Raw genomic sequence first — 23,862 nt, 5'->3', positions numbered from 1 at the left:
TATTTCTGACACTGATGTGTTCATTTGAACAAATTCTCATCTCAACCCCTGCATCTACCTGTAAACAAAATACTGAGATGGTAGCTCTGGCGGTATGGGAGCCTTTGTGTGTGACGGACATACATCCGCACATACATACCCACAAATATACAGACATACAGACGGCACCGACTCATCATATAAGCTCTTTTGGTATTTATATACAAAACCAAATTTGAGCTAAAAACAACAGCATTCATTATCTTCATGTTTATTGTGCCAATAAATTATGGATTACAGTGATCACGGTGCAAAGCAGAGATGGACAATGAATAAATGAGTGACCTACCAATTCACCTTTACAAATGTTATCGAAGAACACTTCAAAACAGATAACATTTCTTTGCAATCCAATATAAAAAGGTGTTTGATCAAATCTCCAAATTTTGCCATGAATTAACAGAGAATATTTCTGAATGATGTTTTCAAAAATGTTATCAAAATATTGCGCCCAACAATGTTTGTGGGTCTTCCATAAACGACACTGATAAGACAAATCCTTACTCTCTCATTATCCTGTCATTTTTTTTATAATTGGAAGTAAAATCCATCAATTGCCATATAAAAGACTGCAACAGCCAAAAAGATGGATACACAAACCAATCTATTTTCTTTTCCAACTTTACTAGACATACATCATCAAATCTTTCAAGGAGATTGAAGTTCCAAAAATTAATGTATCCTGTGTACAGAACTGTTTTCATATTAAAATAGTCAATACTCACATATTACTGGTTATATCCAAATACGCAAACTACATCTTTTGGGAACTTTATTACATTTAGGCATAAAATTTACTTTTTTTCTATACCTTAACACCTGAAATTTGACACTTTTAGTGATACTTACCATATTGAAAAATACATTTCTATCAATGTGAATAAAATTAATTTTGACATTATAAAAGTCACCAAAAATATAGTGGAAATATTATTTAAAAGGCAAATAATTCAAGCAGTTAAATACTCATTACAATTGCCATACACCATGACAGCACCTTGCATTTCAAGCATATTCTATGTGTATAGTAAATTTTGTGATTGGAATGTTCTTAATTTGTATAAACTGGACTGATGTCCTGTTTTAAAACCACCTTATTGAATTCCGTATTTTATCAACCATTGGCATTTTATACACAAAAACGTCATGGAAGATCTTGCAAAGAAATTGGGAAGAACCTGGAAAATATTGGTAGCAACGTTTACATATTTTTATTGTTGTTTTCAAATCAAGCATTCATCCTATGAACCAAAAGGAAAAAAAATAATGAACAGAGAGAAAAGATACAGTGGTCTGTGAAAGTTCTGTAAATGTAGCAATTTTCTACAGCTAATCTTTACTGTAATGTCTTGTAATTTGTTATCAAGCTAAGCTGAACACTACCGGAATAAAATTCATCTGTCATTGTCAAAAGTATAACAAACTTTCAAAAGCAAGAACACTGTAAACCTTAATGACTGGGGTTTTTGCTAAATTTACGAGTGAATGCAGTGAAAGTTGACATTATGAATTACAAAAATTGTCTTTATCTTCAGATTTCCTGCCCATCACATCACTGTTCTATTAATGAAATTCCGTGATTTTGAATTTTTGAATGAATTTATACAGTGATTGTTCATTAGATTTATTTCATCAGTATTAAAAAAACAATTAAATTAAATGAGTTTCTTTTAATTACACCAGGCAATTCCCTTGAAAAATGTGTGAAAATATGGAAATTTGATGAAAGAACAGAAACAGAAATGTCACATTTCCATGGAAACATCTAGGCAAATTCATGCACGTATACATTGGATTGAATTATACCGTGACAATTCACTTTCAGGAGTAGGCAGACAACATTTTGAGTTGCAAGTTTTTTGAAGACGAACAAAACCCAATTTATCAGATGAAATGTATCTTTCGTCATAAAGTTTCATCATTTTGCCACTTGAAAGTAGAAATACAGGGAAATCATTCAAGATGTTTTGCCTTGCTTACTCTCACAGTATAAACAAAAATAACTACTAAGCCGTTCACTAGGTAGTGGACTCATTCAGTAGTTTGTCATCAGAGTTTAAACAATATCACTATCATGGTTTGGCCCGCACCCAAACCTATTGTTATCGATTATGATTGTGGATACGTTAATGAGTTGGAGTGAACAGGCTAGATTGCCAATCATTTTTGAAAATTGTTTCGTACAATAATTTGCAAAGAAATAACGTTGAGTGCAATGTGCACAATATTCAGTGTGATTTTGTGTCAAAGTTTCCAGATTACTTATGTTACTCAAACAACATGAAATATGCTGCATTATACTAGAAGATCAACGTAAGATTTGATGTTGGCAAAACAAATATTTAAAGGGAGGCAGTCCTCGGAACTGTGCGTGCCACTTTATGTTTACAAACAATGTATTTCATGCATGATATCTAGCTGAAAAATTTAAATTTTACGATATTCATTGATAACAAAGATGTTTTAACTTTCGTCAATCACCAACGTACCTTAGATACAATCTTTACATTGGTCATAGGGGTCCCTGGCAAACTTTAAGCAGAGTTCCAATGACAGCCTCCCTTTAAAACATTTGTACATATATTTTTGAGAAAAACAAGTCACTTCCATACATTTGGAAGACTTTACGAGATAACAAGAAATATGCATGCCAGATACTGTTCAAATTAAGTACAACATTCTGTACATCTAATCGTCCATGTCAAGCACTGAATTTGTCAATTGTTTCAAGGAATATGGCTTTTTTTATTACATTAAGGATCTATTTCAGACATGTATCGCAATTTTAATGTACCAGTCTACATTGAATAGTATCACCATTATTTCAGAGTATTCACTTTTCAATTTTTGTTTTCCCACTATAAGTGAAAGTGTAATAAATGGCAGAGCAAGTCATACGACATGTTTAATTTGGCAGGATATTTTGGATGGCTGTAAGATTTAATTTTGATGAAATACTCAAAAAACTCTTCTTACATCATTGTGTTAGAATATGATAATGCACAATGTTTTCATTGAAAATCTGTTCAAGGTATTTGTTATATCTATGCCACTACTTTAATGTGCTTTAATTTTGAATTTTCGCAGATGTTCATCACGAGACCTACCCTAGAGTATATTGGCATAATCATGAATCTATGTAACCCATTCTGAATGAAATAGCTATGTGTAACTGTGCCTATAGTGTATATTACAAAGAAACGCATATGTGCGATATCCTTGCCAGTCTTCCAGGGTAGGCCTGTTGGAACATAAAGTACAACTCCCTATCCAGAAAGTTCCCATTGGCAGCCCCCTCTACCATACTCATTGGTAGTTCTTTCCTTTTTATATTGGCATACATTGTTGAATTTGATCTTTGAAGTCTATAAGTTTCACGCCAGATGTCCGCTCATGTCAATAAAAAGGAAAATGTAAATCAGTTTTGGTAGGATCTTTGGTCGGTGTCTAGTCATACTTCTCTCTGAAGTTGTAGTAGGCATCAAACCACATCTCTCCAGACTTCTCTAAAGACCTGAAACATGATGAATGCAACAGAAAAACCATATCAAACACTGAAAGGTAAAAATTGACTAAAAGTCATCAGCTGAAAGAGGCAATTCTCCCAAGGAAATACACATAGCAGCAGGTACTAATGATCTAAGTTTCTTCTCATATGAGTATTTCTACCAATGTGAACACAACTTTCTAGATTGAAGGTTTTAAAAATTTTCATAGACATGTTCAAATCTAGCTCTTTATGATTACCAAGTTTTTGTGAAGGTCATACAACATAGCTGTACTGTATAATGTTTGGGAAGCTACAAAACATTTTGCTTTTTCAATTTGTTATGAGTAACTTAATGATTGGGGAACACTGGTAAGACACATACAGTATTAGCTTCCAGATGCCCTACACAGGAATAGTGGACAGGTGGGATACTCTTAATTTAAGCGAGAAAGTGTCCTCCATAGAAAGAATCATGTTATTATATTATTATTATTACCTTTATTTCAGGCCATCGGCCCATACCAAGAAAAACATTAAAATGTAGGCGTTACAGCGAAAAATAAATTTTATAAAAGAATAAAAAAACTACTGAAAATACTAATACAATACATTCCTACAATGCTGCCAGAAAGTTGAATTAAAGTAAAAATCAGAATTAACACAACTGTATGTTACATAATTCTTGCTTTCTGTTAATCTTTTGCAAAAGTTCAATAGTAACTTTCGTTGCAATGAAGCAAAATTCAAAATATTTCTTGATACAAAGATTTCGGGAAAACTTTATTTGACCTAAAAGCATGCTCCAGCCAAAGTAGAACTTAATGATCCTAGGGTGCTCTACATTTCAAGGAATATCTATAACTTGTGTAGAAATTCAACCAGACATATGTTGTTTATGAATATGTTCACTTTGTACACCAGTACAGAAGAGTGCAGAAAGAGTGCTGTATTTTCAAAACATGTAAGACAGACATCTCAAAGTCTAAAATTTTGGTCAATGCCAAATGAAAGCACTACAACAACACTATCAAACAAATAAACACATCTTGCTGATAATTCTCCAAGGCAAAAATGTATTGTATGGCAATGGATTTTTGTTGTAAAATAATGGCCTTTAAAAATACTCTGCTGAAAATGTACATATGTCCATACATGGTAAAATAGGTGTGCATGCCATATTTACTTATCAATGTAAGTAGCACATATGGAAAAGGATCAACCAATAGAAATCATTGCTTATTACTATTAACCCTTTGAGTGCTGTAATTTTGCCGCCAAAATTTTAGCGTGACATTTTACCAATTTTTATAATTTTTTTTGTAATGTTTTTATATAATTTTGGACCAAATGGACATCACATTTCATTTGCTACAGATTTTATCAAAATTTGACTGGGGTTTATTTTATAAAGGTCACAGAAATTGACTTTGGCGCTCAAAGGGTCAATAGGGGTAGTAGGTCTGCCATGTTTTGGATTTGGACAATCCCAGACACTGGTGTGTGAACTCACCGTAGGATATCTTTGAAGGCTTCATAAAGAGACACTTCAATGTATGGTATGTTATGCTTCTTGCACAGCTCTTGGACGAAGGGCTTTATCTTGTACAGATTATGACGAGGCATAGTTGGGAACAGGCTGAGAAAACACAAGATATCGAAGACTTGTAACAATTCCTTTGATTGTTTGAATGTGGTCACATGATGTAGTGTTTCTGATCAGCTCAAAGCAGAATAACTACGTAGAATGTCGATAACAGGTACACTGTTGTTTGTGATCTTTTTTCCACTGGTGACTTCAATAAGTTGGAATTTTATCTGGGCCACATCACTGCAAATCATCAACTTTGCATCACAAATATTCATGTGTCTCATTAAGACTGTTGAAAGAACATTGAAGTGGAAATGTTATCCTTAATTGCAACAAATTGAGTACACAATATTTAAGCTTGTTTTAACCCTTTCAACATCATGGTTTAGTCCAAAACCATTGTTATCAATGGTGAGTGTGGACCTGTTTAAAGGGAAATGGGGTGAACAGGTTGAACAGACTTAGGATGAAAACTTACTGGTGTTCAATCTGGAAGTTCAGATGCCCAGTGAACCAATCATTGAAAAAAGATTTCTCAACATTCCTGGTTGCGTGCATTTGGAGTGGGACCCATGGTCTCTCCTGGTCCTCATCTATTTCCATTGGAATATGGTTGGACTGTGATACCCATGTAAACCATGTGCTCTCCACAACCCTGATGGTGATAAAATATAATAATATAGAAGAAATGTTGGTGAAAAAATACTTGGAAGGACTTCCACAGAGATTGTTGGCTATGGCAGACCATATGTAAAACAAACAAAGCTTTTAAGGTTAGTAGCAACTAAGGTTCAAGGTCAATTTTGGTCATTTTATTTTTATTTCAAATTTTGTACCTCTAGGATGTGATTTTTCTTTTGGCAAAAAGTGTTGGCAAACTACCAGCTACACCACGTTTCATTATTTTTACAAATTGACTCATCTATGCAGACATACTCTTGTAGCTAAATACTTTGTACTGCACCGGAGAATAATTTCTGTATGCAGAGCTTCAGCTGCCTCGAATCTGGAATAGGTAACATTTTAAGATCACACATGCACAATGGTGCTAATCAATACCGTCGATAAAGACGGCTAGATACATGTAGTTGTCGAAAGCTCTGGATAGAGAATTCGCCAGTGCATTACAAAGTATTTAGCTACAAGAATGAAGAGATTATGACTCCCTACATAAAGCACATGTGATCATGATACTGGAGCAATAGGCATAAAAGTACAAGTAACGCTTGTAGTATGAATTCATCTCAGGCTGTAAATCTTTTCTCTTTCATACTGCGGTGGCAAGAATGATTAAATATGTTCCTTCTGTCACTAGAAATGTGGCAGAAAAGTTCGAAAAATTTGACAATGACATTAGTTTCATGGTTATACCCTGTGATTGTAAGTGAAAATGCTAAAGACAACTGGCCATCCTGTGTCTCCATGTGGCAAGTGACATATCAAAGTATTGCTCACCTGGTCACTTCATACATGAAGAGTGTACCAAAGACACCGATCATTGGAACATACATGTAGGCAAACCTGATGTAGTAAGACATGAACAGAGCAAATTCCTGAAAGAAAATCAAAGGAAAGTTGATGAACCAACCTACAATGTACTCATACATCCATTAAGAGTTATTTTGGGTTTTCAAAATGACTCCGTCTTCATTATAAGGCTTTATGTACAATCACGGTCCCTCCATCTGTGTACGAACCTTTCTGTATTGTAATTGCCTTACTTATTTCAAAATAAAAGTAGATGCATCGATCAGTTGAACAGAAATTTGACCTAAACCAACAGCCAATAACAGATTTATGATACTTTTCCAACACTTGGAATAAAGGCAACTAACTGACACAGGCTCTTTCCATATCAACACAACCTTACTTCTTGGAATTATACATTTCTTTTCAAACAAAACCTGTCCTAAAATATTCAGCATTTCTGTTCGGTGTTTCAAAACTGAGCCTGTATTTGTCAGTGTCACTGACACAGAAATATGAAGAAAGGGAGTTTGATGGTTTCCTTTGAAAAAAAATGACATTATGGCAAGTTCTCCTTACAGTCAACTAGTCTGAATAATTTTGATGTGTGGACATCGACTCCAGCTCTCCATCTTTAGAAATCCACACAGTGACTGCTTTCAAATTGTCATACTTTTGTTTGAGATTTTGTTGGTTGAAGAGAGAAGACACACAATATTTTCATTCAGTTTTGGAGAGAATTTGAATGGGCACTGGTTTGTTTTCAATTTTCCAATCAATTTTATAAGCCTGTAAATGTGCCAAAAGACACCTGTTTTACAGCTGTATTCTGTCCAATAGGACAAGTCAGAAAGTAATTTTTATCCATACAGGTAAGTTCCAATTCATCATAATTCATATTGGACAGGCATACTCCTATTAAGTCCTACTATGTTCATGGGACTGTCTGAATTTACATTCTCACCAATTTTTTGGAAGGGTCTATTTTCAAACTCAAAATCAGACACTGTCACTAATCGTGTCGGGCTTACATTCCTATACTTGGTATGAGTGTAATTCAAATATGTTCAATGAAAGTCTAGCCTGAAAACGTATAGGAACTATCTATATTGGTTCTTACCCAGAGATGAGTCTTTCTTCTTTGCCAAAAGAAGCGGGCCAGCATAAACTGGAAATAGATGGGGAAAAGTAGGGGTGGTCCAACTGAAAAGTGAAAAACAATGAAATTGAGATTTGGGAAAAAATTTAGCAATTACATTGAAGACAAGAAATTATAAGAAATTGGTTTTTGTTCTCCTCACTGAGAGTAAAACACACAAGTAAAAATTCCTTGCCAAGGGCAGTATCTCTAGAGATTGGGATTTTGATAAAGGATTATGGACAAGTAGGTCACTATGTTAAGTGAACTGTGTAGCTTCCCTTCTGCGGAATAACCTGCTCAGACAGTTATGTGGTATCCAACATTCGATATGTAAAACTGTATGACACCATGTCATTTCCATGTACATCACACTAGGCCATTTAAAGAAAATTCTTTGTGGCCGTCCTTGGATTTCCGGAAACCTACCAGCCAGCAAGGTAAAAAAAAACACGAGACAAAGAGCACAAGTGTATTGACATAAGCTCATTTTTTATTTGGTTTCTTTTGGAAAAATAATATTTTTGTTTGTAATAGTGTTCAAATTGTGTTTGTTTTCTTAATTATCTCTGAAAACCTACTAGCATGTGCACGGCAAACAAAGAATTTTATTCAAAGTGCCCTAGCTATATAACACACTTTAACAAAATGGATATTTTATTACATCATATGATCAAAATAAGCTTCTTGTACTCAATTTGTGTGAGTCTCTGTTGTGTAATTTTAAAGTTGAAACTGTTTTTTCACCACCATGGTTTGGCCCAAACTCATTGTTATCAATGGCGATCGTGGACCTGTTTGCAGGAAACTGGGGCGAACAAAGCTGAAATTATCTATCTACATGAGTCCTTCTCAATGAAGCAGCCAATCACTTACACACTAGCAGTGCCATAGATAACATAAAATTAGATAAGTTTTGTAAGTACTCCGTGTGAAACTTTTCATGCAGTTGATTAGTTTAGTGATACTCTGCCTATCATTTGGGTGAGTCTTGATAACAGCATCTTTCCAGAGACAGTTGTAATGTAGAATTAAACAAACACTGACCATGGTAACATTTTTTAACAGTTTAACAGTTTTTGTGATAAGCAAATAGCAATTAAAATTTCATATCATTTATTGCTAATGATCATATCTGTCTTGTCTACAGTTCTGGTTTACTGTGGGTGTTTGTACATCACTTCAGTTGGAAGATATTTTAGAAAGAGTTAGAATATGCCTGATGTGTATCTTCAAAAATTTAAAACACTGCATGTTTTGACATGTTTTATTAGTCCAATATATTTTATATCAACCTGAATGTACAATGTTGTGTCTCACAGATTTTGAATATTTTAAACCGTATTCAGAAAATTAATGCAATGAAAAGTTAATGAGTATATATTCATTTACGTGTCAGGGACTTTGATTCTGTTCTCCCTTGTAAGATTTATCAACTATTGTTTGAAAATATTTAGATCAGAGTTTTATTGCATGCATGTCAACTGACAGAAAAGAATTTCAAGCAAACAGTTTGTAATACTGACTACAAAATAGAACTTTGATCTGGAAACAATCTGGAACAATTTTGTCTGACACCAACAGAGTGCAAAGCCACAGAAGGGTTATTAACCTCGTGCCAGGATGTGACCTTAGGACTTATGAAATGTTTAATGACCCTCATGAGATCACCTATTCCTTATCTGTGCTCTTTGCTTCCTCCAAGGAGGTTTCCTAACAATACCTTTTATGCAAATCAGCCAGTCCTAACCACAGGCCAAATATCACAGAATACTGTCAGCGTACAACTCCCTCGGCGCAATCCTTACAAAATTATATTACTATAGAGTGATCCTTTTATTGACATAACTATTTCACAGAATTCATGATATTCAAGTTTATTGAACAGAGAAGCTGCACATTCAACATTGGAATCAAAGTAGAAATTTATCTAGAGTATTGAATTACCGATACATGTTAAGCAGACTACTGGCAAAGAACAAATGAAGATGACAATTTCTCTGCAATATTATAGACTAGAATGCTATTTTGTCAGCACCCACCAAAGGCATTCTATGCTATTCACTATAAGTGCAGAATATACATGAAGCAATTTCAGTAACAAGATACTGAGTTCTGGTTTGAGGGTTGTGGGCAGTTTTGCAGTGGTTGACAAGGTGCAACTGTGTTGGGCAATGTTGGGTTATATATGGCAAGGATACATATTGTTAAAATGTAAGTCATCTCCAATTTTTGCAAAATGTTCTGTAGTAGTGATGTGTTGGTAACCATTTTTACATACTGGTAAGTTGCTTTTTTAAACCATCTTATCAGAAAATAATGCAAAAAGATAGACTTAATGGTGCTTTCGGACAATGATACAAAATGTCAGACAATGTTTGGCAATGATAGATATTGACAGGGCAATGACGGACAATGTCCAGCAACTTTTGGTTATGGTAGGAATTGCTGGGTCTTTTGATGAACATGTCATGTGCAAACTTGGACAACGATGGTTAATATCTATCAATGTACAATAATATTGGCGAATTTTCAGCGATTCTAGGCTATCTATAACTGTCTGACGACTGACTTTTATCGCTCATATTGATATCGTGTCATCTGATAGAAGATTCTGTCACTTACTGATTGGGAAATACTTGTGCTGCCAATTGTATGGTAACCAGTAACTTCCTTTCTCTGCCATCTTCAGTGGCATTTTGTTTCCAACGACAAACAGTTTCTCAACCCTGACGTCTGGATCTTTATCCATCTGGTTAGAAAATCAATGACATTTTAATATAAATTTCACTACATGGTCTGTATCTGTGTGCACAGTTGCGTACAGACAGATATAGGAACATTGACAAAGGACTTACATGCATTCTTCATCATGCAATTTCATAAACTAATGCTCATACATCAAAACAGCACACGAGAGGCAAAATGGCAAATGAGAGGCAAAAAATATACCACGGTAGTCAAAGCAACACTTTTAGTCAACTAAACATCTGATATTGGGGAATAGTAAACCCTGAGGCCAAAGCAAAACTTTCAGTTGCTCTACACAACTGACCAGTGGGTTTCACAATGTCCGTGTATTAAACAGGGCAATGTTATCAAAGAATAAAAAATATAAGATGAAGGAAAAGTATTTTGTACTTACACAGTTAGGCTTGGCATGGTGTTGATAATGCATATGCTTCCACCAGGTTGAAGATGCACCCTACGCAAAATAAGACAAAAAATACAAACATCATAAGTTAGTGAAAGACAAAAACACACAAACCACAAAACATGCAAGGCTAATCTGTTTCAAATTTTCTTGCTTTGCAATGGAATTTATCACAAATGTAGGTTTGCTACTAGCTATGTCTGGAAGAGAACAGATAGCAGCTGGTGGAAGAATTATTGATAATTTTGTCTTTTCATCTGTATTTCTCATTGTAGGTCATGATTTGGCATTAGCTAAATGTGATTTTTATATGGTTTTCATCATAACATGGATGCATGGTACCACAGAAACAGCGTTTAGTCTATAAATCTATAAAACATTTGAGACAAACATTTATTTTTGCAGAACTGTAGACTTGCGATATCCTGTTTTCAATCAGCCCTACATTCCTCCTGTGAGCTACTATGATCAAGTCTTGTGAAATGATAGAAGAAAAGGACCTATGCACATATGGAGTGGGTTGGTATGATTTTATCATCATGTTTTGCTGTTATGAATTATACTGTCCTTCAGACGTTATTAATTAGCATATAATAAGGTATATTCAACATGGAATTTAATGCAAAACAAAGATGTGTGAAAATTGAAGCCTTTATGACTATTGTTTAAATATTGTTTGCACGCATTCTGCTGCTTGTTTTGTAGGTGCCAGGATAATTAAACCTTCGGGAGACTACGTTGTCTGAATTTAAATAAGTTACACACAAATCCTGCATGACAGTTATCTTGCCCTCTGACACTGATATTCTGTAACATGCATGATCTTGTTTATATTGTTATACTCACAGAAACACTGCTACTAATTATATCATACCAGTATATCAATGGTGCAATGCAGTGATCTGATTGGTCGAGACGTGAAAAGAACCGTGGTATATTCGCGATATACCATGGTTGGCACACGCATGAAAAATCCTTCTTTGATGTTCCATCCAGAAACTCCAATATACTTTATAATAGCAATAAAGCACACCCAGCGATGGTATAACACTTGATTTTCACCAGTCCACTTCATACCATATGCAATCGCTATTGCTTGTGCATATATGTCGTGAACTGGTCAAAATCTTGTGGTATACCCTCGTTGGGTGTGCTCTATTGCTTAAATAGTCACCATGTTGAAATGACGCTGAATGGAAACTACCTTTGCATGCATATTATACAAAAAACTAGAAATTTTTTGTTAAAGTTTTTTTTGTTCTGTACATTTTATTGAAGATTCTTACCTTGAGGGGACCCATTAGGATCTGATGAACCAGGTTGTTGAGTTTGTTTGATTTGTAAACTGAGAGATGACCAAAGTCATGTTGCAACCAGCCACTCTGTGCCTGTCAATCAAACAGCAAAATGAGTCACATCTCTTGCTATCAAAGACAGAAAACAGTGCAGGAGGCAACTACTTTGCTTTACTATGTCAAGCATACCAACTGGGCAACCCATGACATGTTGCAACCAAGGTAGACTTGGTAACTTTGTTGCCAATAAAAAATATTTACTTTCATAAATTTTGCTTTTATTGGAATTTTCACAGACTTTTTTCAGCAGGTTTTCAAAATTTCATTCTGCAAAGGGGAGGGAGTGGAAACATACAAGTTTTTAAACATTCTGTCTAATGTACAGGCAGTGGGATTCACTCACAATACGTGAATCACTGTTGAGGTAAAGTTTTGTACAAGGAAAGATTGGGAGACAAATACATTTGGATACAAAATGCCAGCATAGGCATCCTGAAATAATACTCGATTGGCATGTAACTACACGAATGTATACAGACTTGAAAATCTGATCTACATTTGGTAGTTAAAAAACAATACTTACCATTCCAGAACCCAGTATGACACCACTCATGAGAATAGTGAACCAATTGACACCAAAATAGAGTAAGTTGAAGTAGCCAGCAAGGTCAAACAAGACGGCAATTACGAGATGGAGATGGAAAAAGAAAAGACTTGGTGTAAAAAGGTCCTGTGATAAAAGACAAGAAAAAATTTATGTTAAGTCTTGTGAGTCTTCCAATATAACTTTCAGGGACTACATTTATGAAATGGACATGGTTAGTCAGTTGAGGCTTTGGTGGAGAAATAAATTTTATAGTAGGCTCAATTACTCATTTTTGTGAAAATCTTGGCATCATTAGCAGGAAATAAAGGACTATGGCATTACAAAACTGAGTATTGGGATTTATTGAGAAACAGTTACTGTAACTTAGGCCATGACTGGAAGACTACGGGCATGTGGATCCTTTTAGTGCCACATCTACCACAGTAACGCTGCAAGACATCCCCACGGTAAATAAGCAGTTACAACACTGATCTGTGTCACAGATTCAACTTCAATGATAAAAAACACCAACAGAGCATCATGAGAATCAGATTACGTCTACATGGTCCAAGTTATACATTTCATTGATTGCTTTTTCCCCCCAACTCAATGTTGCTTTCCTGAAATGATGTGGCATATTTCTCCACTGAGCTATGGCTGGGAGATGGGTGCAACCATAGATGATTGACCAAAGTTCTTCATCTTTATAGGGGTAAATTGGTTTATTGGTTTGCAGATTGAGGCAGCTAATCAATGGTTACTGGTGTAGGATCAAGCAGATGTGGGTTAACTCAGCATTTTCTGTTTTTCAACTTTTGAAAATGAATGATTGATACAGATTGGTGTCACAGTACACTACAAATTTTCAACATGTGCCTGGAAATGGAATGTACCCAACTAGAACAATTAGTCATTCACTGTACCGGGATCTCTGAGTATTCACAGCTACCTATAGGAACAAGATATGACAGTTCATCAGTACCGGTATACTTCCATGTTCAGGCCAAAAAGCACCCCTTCAAAGAACAGGGTTGGACTAAATGTTAAAAGGTTGCATATGAGGGCATGACTCACCATTTTTTCTGCAACTTTTTGAAGATCTCTGAAATCTTTATCGATTTCTTTTTGTTTAACTTCACCTGGTGCCATCCTTCCAATCCTTATCGGCTTCATGTATTTCTTGACCATGTCTCGTGTGTGTTCACGATGAAACGCTGTAAATGCATCCTTCAAATATCAAAACACAAATAAAATACATGTAAGGTTCAGGTTCAACTTGTAGCAGTTCTCTTTGCTACAATTTTGAATACATTTTCCTTCAGTTTTGTTCATGTCCGTAAAATATGGTTTCTTGTTTTACTTCTAAGTGAAGAAACGCCTGGTGATCACTTGGTCGACATTGCATGTATGTGTGATTACATATTGCAGATAATGCATCATGTTTGTAAACATCTAATACTCTGTATATTGGCATACTCTAAGGAGGAAAAGATGTTGTTGTGTCAAATTAAAGTTCTACATCCTTTGGTCATGAATTTTGAACACCACTGCTTTCGATCGAGGACTTTGTAAAATTAAGAACTTCTGAAATGAGGGGGAAAAAGACATTATGAGAGAATTCCTTATCAAGTATTTGTTGATGCTGATGTATTTAAACAGGTTGCATTTCAATACCTGATATAAGCATATATGCCTGACTTTAAACCTTTACCTGCCAGACAGTATCACTTCCCCGTAAGCCAACTCCGTGAAAAGGGGTATTGAGCCAAATCCATAAATATTTCCAGCCATTTGGCTTCATCTGTTCCAAAAGTTTTAGTCTATAAAAATCATGTTACAGTATTTATGATTTCAGGGGCCTTCAAATGTTCAACTTTTTGTTAAAATGCACCAAATGGGACATATTGTGCTTCACTAGTTTTAATGAACTTGACCTGATGGTGAAATATGAACTTGGCAGGAAAAGGGTTAAATTATACTTGTTGGTCTTGCTCTCTCTTCTGAAATTCAATTTCATGTGGTCTGATACAAAAGAAGTAAAATCATCATGTAAAGACCATGACATTTTTGAAATTATTAATCATTATTACTATCAATTCTTTTTGCATTATTAAACAGCATGTCCTGCATGACACCACCTATTAAATTATTAAATAAAGGCACTAGCTTTCATCCTCCTTAAATATACAGAAAATTATAATCTAGTATGTTCCTCGAAAGTGAAAGACTTGAATAAACTTTCGCTCAAACTTTCCTCAAGGAATGTTTCAACCATTCTCTTTCAAAATCAAGAATAACAATCGGGGTAACCATGCAAATTTTGGTACTTAGAGAAACACATTACCTAAGATTTTCTGATGTTTGAAATTCAAAATGGCCACAATCCCTGTGTCAACTCTCTATGGAGAAAAGTAAAATTTTCGATTTTCGAAAAACTAAGACAGTCAAATGTTTTGTGCACCAAGAGCATTAAAGTAAGCCCTCTACAAGAGGTAGATCAGAAAAGAATTGAAAAAATTTTAGAGTCTAAATACCTGTCCCCGAGGCTCATTCTACCATCACATTTAAAAATTAATTGTATACAAATTGGTCAGACCAACATATTCTGATGTTCTTGCATTATTTAATTTCACATCTGCTGAATTTCTGACACAAGAAAAGCTTTGATTCTCCTTCCTTCAAGACAATGATATTTTGAATTTATTTACAATGAGATAAGGAGACTCTACTAGTAAAGTATGTAGTTAGAGGGCCTTGGCAAGAATGACAGGTACTTTTGATATTTGCTGAGTATCAAGTTCCCATTTCTAGGGTTTTGATCTGATATAATCACATTACAAAACACACCATTGTTACGATTCTATATTTCAAACTGAAATTTTTGCATTTTACTATATCTTAAACTGTACTCTTCCAGAAACGGTATAAACTATTAAATGTACAGATTTAAGATAAGTCTGTACAGTCAATCCAGTTATTTTCATAATGTGATAGCATGATGTAAACTATACGACACTTAGTTTTAACCTATCACTCCACAGCTTTCTTTGCTAGAAGATGTAGGGTTATACAAAGAAATTGACTCTGCTTCAGGAAAACGCCGTTGTATATATAATACTTAATTACAAGCAGAACAGATATGTTCTCCTGGTTGGTGTTTTCATTATGGGTGTACTTCATAACTGTCATACTGTGACTAACGGACTTTGCATGTTGGTATATTCTAAACTTTAAGAGATCACTGAAATTGCTCTACTCTATCAAAGGTCAAAAACGTACGGTGAATCTTCATATAAAAGTCAAATAACTAGGCTATCCATGATTGCTTTCTCCTATCACTCTCTTTGTTCCATACACAATGTTGTTTATATTTTATTTTAAAGGGCCGAAAATATTACTTTTTCAGTGACGTACCGTGTGCAACATCAACCAGTTAGTATAAAATAGCGTGGTCTTTTTCCAATATGTAGGTCAAACCTGATCAGTAAAAGATTGTTGTCTATTCATCAATCTTTGTCATGAGAGCTACCTTTGCATATTTGTATTATGCAATCTTTGTGTTATTATCCATCTGTGTATATTAATAGCTGGTATATTACAGACAACGTAAAAACCTGACAATAGTACACAGCAATTTGACAAAATAGCTGCTTGTTGTCAGGATTAATATTAAAATTGTTCCTCATATGAATATTCCTGAAAATGGTGGTCAAAAGTAGATCATCGTACAAGGGCAAGGTTAGAATTACTGAAGCCGTTTGTTTTTGGTGTATCAACTGAAGGAGAATACTTGATACAAATTTTGCCGAGCAATTATGGAATTTAGATCGTACGACATAGACTTTGCCATTTAGTAACAATACTGTAAGTTACAGCTGAGTTTCAATGGGGTCAAAGGTTACAATATGCATGCTGGTATCCGCACGTACATTGGTAGGTTGCATACACTTGCACGTCCATCACATGGTTGTGTGTGCCATCATTTCACATCTGCCGTGTCTGATCATTACTGATTGACAAGCACAACCACTAACTATTTGTTCATTCAAGGTTTCAGCCAACATTATGAAACTTTATTTTACAATCAGAACATGATCAAATAATACATGGATTGAATTCCATGGAAGATTAAGAAGCTGAGAATCAATGAACAATAAGTATTAAAGATATGTCTCCTATTTGTACAGCTTGACGAACTGTCATGAATCATGTCTAACTAGCCAGGCAATTCCTTGGTTTATGTAATTTTTAAATGCCAGAAATATTCACATTTCTCTGTAGACCCTAGAAGTGGGGTGAGTTGTTGCGCATGAGTTGAACAGAGAACTGCACATGCTCAGAAATGTGGCATGATCATGCTACGGACTCTCATCAGATAAACTACTGGTGACTGATATGTATTTCAAAAGCAAGACACACAAAAAGGTAAATCCCCTTGGCATTAAAATTATATCATCTAAAGCTCTGACTGTAAACATGCCTTGAGAATCTGTTCCTTGAAGACCAATCCCTTGTGATTGAGGAAAACTTATTTCAAAAGTCAAATGCTTCAGTTTCTGCATGCATGATGGTTTGTCTGACTTTTACCACACCCCAGCCATGACTAATGCTATATCCTTTTGAGTGCAGAAATTTTTCCTACCGAAATTTCAGTGCAACTTTTTTACTGATTTTACAATTTTTCTGTAATTGTTTTTATGGTATTTGATCAAATTGACAGAATTTTTATACACTCAAGTTTTTAGTGACAATTTTAGGAAAAATCTGAAAAAAATGTTTTGCCCTGTATAACCTGTCTGGATTATATTCTATAAAGACGACAAAAATTGACTATGGCACTCTAAAGGGTTAACATCCCCATTTAATGAACATCAAAACTGTCAAAAATATTTTTACATGTAAAATGATGAGACATAAGCTGTGATCGGACCTAGACATACTGATTACTGATATTGACATAATGACAGAATTTCAAACATTTTATGAACCAATGACAGGCATGAAGAATTATAATTGATTATTAATCTCTATTATGTATCATCAATATCTGGGAAACTATGTTTACAGTAAATAAATATAAACATTTCGTGCAAACATACCAACAAAGTAGGAATCTGTTTAAGTTGCATTCAAGCTTCAAAGTACTACACAAACTGTAACATATTAAAGGCACCATTATGTTACTGTAATTGTAAGATCGTATATATGAGTATATGAGTTCGAAAATTGTAACTTAAAGATTGTATCTATGGGTAAGAAAATTGTAGCGTAAGGATTGTACATATGAGAGTATGAAAATTGTAACTTAAAGATTGTATATATGTATGAGTATGAAAATTGTAACTTAAAAATTATGATACGAGTATGAAAATCTAAACTTAAAAATTCTATAAATGAGTATGAAAATTGTTAGTGTTCTACTGGTGATAGAAAGGGATAAAAGAGATATCATGTAACTTTAATATTTTGATTTTTAATATTTTGATATTAATACAGATGTAATGCTGGTTTCAATGTCAAGTGATGAAAATCGTTTTCCATTTGGATCATAGAATTTCAATTGCACTGAATGGAGAACAAACCATGGCAATTTGCATATTTACAAGCTATTTGAGATATTTCAATTTGTACTGCTTTTCAAATGGAACCATATTTGTATTTGGAAATTTACAAAAAGTACAATAATATATTCTCAGAGTTTCACTCCCAATCCCATGCTTTTATAAAAACACTTTTATCTCTCAGGGTAGCATTTATACTGTAAAATACAATTTTAAAGCACAAATTGTGATCCATACTCTTCAGTTTATGCAACGAAAGGTTATGATGTAACTGTAACCTTGGATGAGTATGATGAAGACTATGATGATATTATTATTATTTTTTTTACTATTATTACAATTATTATTACTGTTGTTGTTGGTGGTGTTATTATTAGACTTGATCTTATTTAAAGAGGGTATTCTGAGTTACAAATGATGTAATTTCTGTCAGAGCCCTGGATGGCGTTGTTGAACGGAAATCCACCTATGTGTTCATGTGAGATGGCCAGATTTGTTAAATAAGCATCGTCTCTTGAATAAATTATAAGAATGCTGATCATGTGACAGTACTACATAACTTGCAGAGTGGGCATCCCCATTTTTTTTTATTTGCTGAAAGAAGTTGCATAAGTTGTAATACAACCCAGATTTGGCCTTGCTTGATACTAAAACAGTCCACACATACCAGCCTTACTACATACTGTTCAAGAGTTAAAATAAATTGTCTGCATCTGCCTCTATGTAGTGTTGCTCAAGACAGTACAAGAGTTGTAATAGTTTGCACTTGATTTTCTTAAGTATTGCATAAGTGTTTTATTACAAAGACCCACTTCTAGCTTTGCACAAAACTGTACAAAAGTTTCAAGATATTAGATTGCACCATAGCGTTCATCAATATTGCAGTTGTGATGGTACCCCACTTGATGTGGTCATACTTGTTGCAGTTCAACAGAGAAGGGAATGCTTCGAATACAGTATATCTATAAATGCTTGACTAAACGGCACAATTCACGTCCATGCATGTCTTTGTGTTTTCCCCATACATCAACTTGTGTTGAAATTTTCACCTATCTGCTTCATTGAACAGTATCAAACCATGTAAAGTAGAAGAGGGTGTGAAATGACAGGTCCTGGGTGCTTTGTTGGGTATCTTTGGACTCATCTACTGGGAAATAGGGGTGGTAAGGTTACATGAATGGTGTACTACACTATCAATTTCAGTTGCACTAGTTTTGTGCTTTTGATTTTTTACCCTCTCACGTTAATTGACTGGCTCTGTAAAAGTTCATTATTTGCACCTGATGGTGTCTTTTGCTGTATTTGCTTTTTCTGTTTGTGTGATAGTTTCTCTTGCTACTCTCAAAATCATATGACAAAATGCCCAGGGATCATCTCATAAATGCAGCCTTTAGGTGTATTCTGTCAAGGTGATTTCATCAACAACTGAATTTTAGTCAAGGCGTGGTTATATCGTGGCCCAGGCTTGACTTCATTTATCAGCACTAACATTGCACACTATACATGATGGTATTGATGCTTGGTTTAAATTTGCTAGGATACTAGTCTGTTTTTCAGCATACTTTAGCAAGGAGGAGAAAACACATTTGTTTTGTTGAACAATAATGATAAAAATATGATCAAAAGTTACAGCTATCGTCTCTTTAACCATAACTAAGAATAACTCGGGTGATTTTTTATGATCAGTCTGATTGGTGTGTACTGGCTGGTATTATAGCCCAAAGAAGTGACTACGTGCCAGAGGGTAGATCGTCCGCTGTTTGGGCTATAATGTATTTATTATTATATGCCTCTCTGATATAGTTTTCAATTCTAATGTTTGAATTCATTTGCAAATGACAATCATAAGTATCCTAGGTGAAAATTGGTCAAAAAAATAGAACAATTTTCATCTTTGAAAGGCACATTGATCTATTTAAATCAACAATATGCAATTTATTGATTTTCCATATGAGGCATAATTTTCTAAAAACGTGATTTCCTTTTATGTAACTTGGTATTTCAATATAATTAAATCCAAAGATTGTTCTGGTTCACTTTCTTTCAAATAATGACTATGTTGCCCATGACGTCATCGACGAGTTACCATTGAATCCTTACGAGAGAGCGATGCTCAATATATGAGGCATATAATAGATGGATACTCTAGCATGTCTATATACATGCCTTTTTTGCTCTTCTAACAGTGCACTGGTCAAGTCCAACAAGGATAAAAAAATCAAAAAAAAAACAAACCTCCCCCCTAAAAATCTAAATGATCCCACTTTTGTCTAAAAATCACTCAATTTGAATCCCAAACTGTCTATGTTAATCATATCTGTAATTTTAAAAATTTTGAACCATCACTTTGTCAATCCCACTCTTTCTTTAGCATAAATTACATTGTAACAATGCACTCCAACAAATACATTTTATTTGTAAAAAGTGCCGTATCCTGTGCAAATACAAAGCAAAGGAGGCACTAAAAAATAAACTTGTGAAACTTCAACTGAAACAAAACTGAAAATACTCATCAACAGAATTATGTGAATGGATTGAAATTTTCACCAAAGAATTATTTGATCAGACATTACAAATTTTGAATGCCATGACAGGGCTCGAAATTAGCGGTAGTCCCGCGTCCACAGACTACCAACTTTTCCCTGGGGCTACCAAAGTCCATGAAATGGTAGCCCACACGGACTACCAAAGCCTGGGACAGGAAATTACTTAGTGGGCGACATGATGTTGATCGCTGACGCCACTACACATGCTATATATACCGACGATCATACAGTCAACCCAGCTGGACACAGAAAGGACATGTCGAATTTGTTGCGACAAACTTTCAATAAAATATCATTTATATCTGAACTGATGTACTTGGATAACAGGCTCGAGAAATGATGGCCAATGAAAATTCATTTTCATATTTATTTAGTCACAATTTATCAATGACAATTGGACACAAAATTATTCAAACTGCAAAGAAAAAGCTGTCAGGCCATCCACACATTTAGCTTTCCGGGGGAAATATAGTCAAAATTGCCACGAAAGTATTAGGAACATGACTGTACCAAGTTGTCATCCTGAAATTCATAGCCAATCTATTTTTAGCCATGTTATGTTTACACGTGTGAGTGAAAAGTCGTTGTCATTGCGAACATCAAAGCTCTGCGTATGTGTGAATAGGTCGTCAAACTTTGAGGCGTCACCGTCGTCCACTACACATGCTATACCGTTCTCCTAAGGCCATGATCAGCAGGTATTGATGTCAAATGACTAGAAAATTCACTCACTGGATAGAATCATGAAAAATAAATCGTTCATTGTCTAGATATAAATAAAATATTCTTTACAAAAAAAACCTCTTCATTCATGCATGGGCTACCAGACCTTGTCGCTGGGCTACCAACTTCAGAAAATGGTAGCCCACTGGGACTACCAGGGTAAAAAGTTAATTTCGAGCCCTGCATGGGTGAATGCCATATTTCTTGGATTGGATGGCTTTTAAATATGTTTGTGTTGCTTTAAAAAATCATGTATCACATATGAGCATGTAACATTACCATAGTTAATCAAAGCAGTAGAAGTTGAAACCATCGATATCGGCACCCCTTGCACGCTGTTGGGTAGCTGCAATACTGTATGTAGCTTGAGATTTTGCCTGGTTATCGGGTTGGAAGGCAAAACCAGCCCAGACAAAACTTCGAGCAACAGTACTGCAGCTATAGCTGTTGGGTACAACACATTCTCTCCACACACAAGGGAGTCTGTGGTTACCATTTACAAATTCCAGCTATGTCTTGTACAATGTCCAAAATTTTTTGATAGCAAGGCTTTTGAAAGACAAATATCGACATGATATTTCAGCGATCTTTTCAGACCGGCCAGTGCGCTATTTTTTATGGAGGATTTATCTTACATTGTAAAGTCTTCAGAGCGAACGACCGTCTGCATGTGATTTTGTGTGCTTACATCACAGCTATCACGATGGAAGGTCATCCTCGATACTAGGCCAACTGATACAAGACAATGAACGGTGCTGTGCGCCGATTTTCTGTAACTTCTAACTCCTTGCGCAACACATTTTCCATCCCCTTGTCCGAACACTAATTTCCTTATAATTTTTATCATCATCTCTAATCTCATTATTACGTCTACTTAACAGTGATGGTTATTAGTTTACTTTAATATAAATATTAGTATTGTCATGAAAAGTCAGTTCTGCTGAAATGCAGAAATATTGAGTAACAGCAATGAAGGATAGACTTACAGTGTATGGAGGTACCTCCATGCTTACACAGCGGGAAAACAACCAAACAATATTTTTTGTCTTTGATTCATGTACATTTTTCAAACTAAAAGCTGAATAAAAGCTATTTCAATTTTTTGCTAAATCAAATAATGACACTGATTTTATTATAAATCTTTATCAGATTATCTTCTTGTGCGAATCTGATTGCGAGTTATTTAATGTAAGTTGACCGGGAAACTGTACTGTTACACGACAACGGATTTTAATATATGTATTTGGGGTTTTTGAGAGAGAATGGGAAAGAATGGTTTATAGGGTACCTACCGTAGCATCTTGCCCAGCATAGTGACTGATTACTTTACTTCCACCGGGGTGTTTTCGGCTCCACCGCGTTATGTCGAACACTTCGTCGTTGATGACCAACCATTTGTCTTCCCTATCGGTGTGTTTCTTAACTTCATCCCAGGTGTAGATTTTGTCCACGCCGTTTGCGACCTTGTTGCCACCTTTTCCCATCCTGGAAGTCAGAAAGGAGTTTCCAAATGTAAGACTAGATCGATTTTCAACGCTGTCTACTGGTTCACAAGGTTACAATGCGCGAGCTTGTTGTCGAGGAGGCGTGACAATATTACAAGTGGGAAAAGTATTCGAAGCTGCTTCGGCAAGGGACAAGACACCAGGGGTGGCGGCGAACGTTGGAGCTGTATGTACCGGCTACGACGTGCTTACTTCAGACTCCTTTTCAGTAAAATTTTAACAAAAACCTTTGATAGTTACCTTTTCCGCGGTGCATGAACTTTGTACCTCCCGGTTCCCAGCCTAGCTACAGGCAGTTCATGCACTCGTCGGCTGCTTGACTGGGGAAAGGGGCCCGGGAAAGTGGATAACGTGTCCACCGAGGCTGAATACAGCCATGTCTAGCGCTCAAAAGATAACTATCCAGATTTCTTATTCATTTCCGCTCATGTTTATTAATCATGAATCGTACCACTCTGTGGTCCAATGGCTCTCGTGTGATCTTGAAAAAGTAATTTATTATAGCCGGCATGTGTGTGTATCAACACATTACATTGCATTCGCATTCCCATCAACTTGTGTCAGCTGAGACGCGTAGACGGGGAACTTTGTTTCACGAAAGTCTAATGAAATAATGCCACTGTGTCGATGCAACCTGTCAGCAGTTATCTCGTTGAGTTGTTTTCAGTGTCTAATGTCGCCAGACGACGTGATTGATACATGTAACAATGTTGCTATGACATTTGCATATAACGGTTGTGAGTTAAGGTTATATTACGTCACTCCGTGTC

General features: G+C 35.3%; 1 protein-coding gene across 2 annotated transcripts; it reads right to left on the bottom strand.

The window, feature by feature from the left end:
- Window positions 1-234: 234 nt before the first annotated feature.
- Window positions 235-23,460, bottom strand: LOC139143304 (acyl-CoA 6-desaturase-like). 2 transcript variants are annotated; one of them, XR_011554570.1, is made up of 12 exons: window positions 22,880-23,262; window positions 13,832-13,984; window positions 12,755-12,901; window positions 12,163-12,264; window positions 10,868-10,927; window positions 10,348-10,474; window positions 7,705-7,787; window positions 6,573-6,670; window positions 5,596-5,772; window positions 5,040-5,165; window positions 3,291-3,553; window positions 235-3,147 (listed from the first exon to the last, which is right to left on the bottom strand). XR_011554570.1 is itself a non-coding variant. In XM_070713531.1 (12 exons), the coding sequence occupies exons 2-12, from the start codon at window positions 23,069-23,071 to the stop codon at window positions 3,487-3,489; spliced, it is 1,332 nt and encodes a 443-aa protein (XP_070569632.1). In that variant the 5' UTR covers window position 23,072; window positions 23,333-23,460; the 3' UTR covers window positions 235-3,486. The 2 variants fall into 2 exon arrangements, 1 of the variants encoding a protein (XP_070569632.1); XM_070713531.1 differs by adding an exon at window positions 23,333-23,460 and having other exon boundaries at window positions 235-3,553; window positions 22,880-23,072.
- Window positions 23,461-23,862: the final 402 nt, after the last annotated feature.

This window comes from Ptychodera flava, chromosome 11 (assembly GCF_041260155.1).
Source record: "Ptychodera flava strain L36383 chromosome 11, AS_Pfla_20210202, whole genome shotgun sequence".
In the NCBI taxonomy this organism is placed as follows: domain Eukaryota; kingdom Metazoa; phylum Hemichordata; class Enteropneusta; family Ptychoderidae; genus Ptychodera; species Ptychodera flava.
This window is presented reverse-complemented; position numbering and strand designations above follow the sequence as displayed.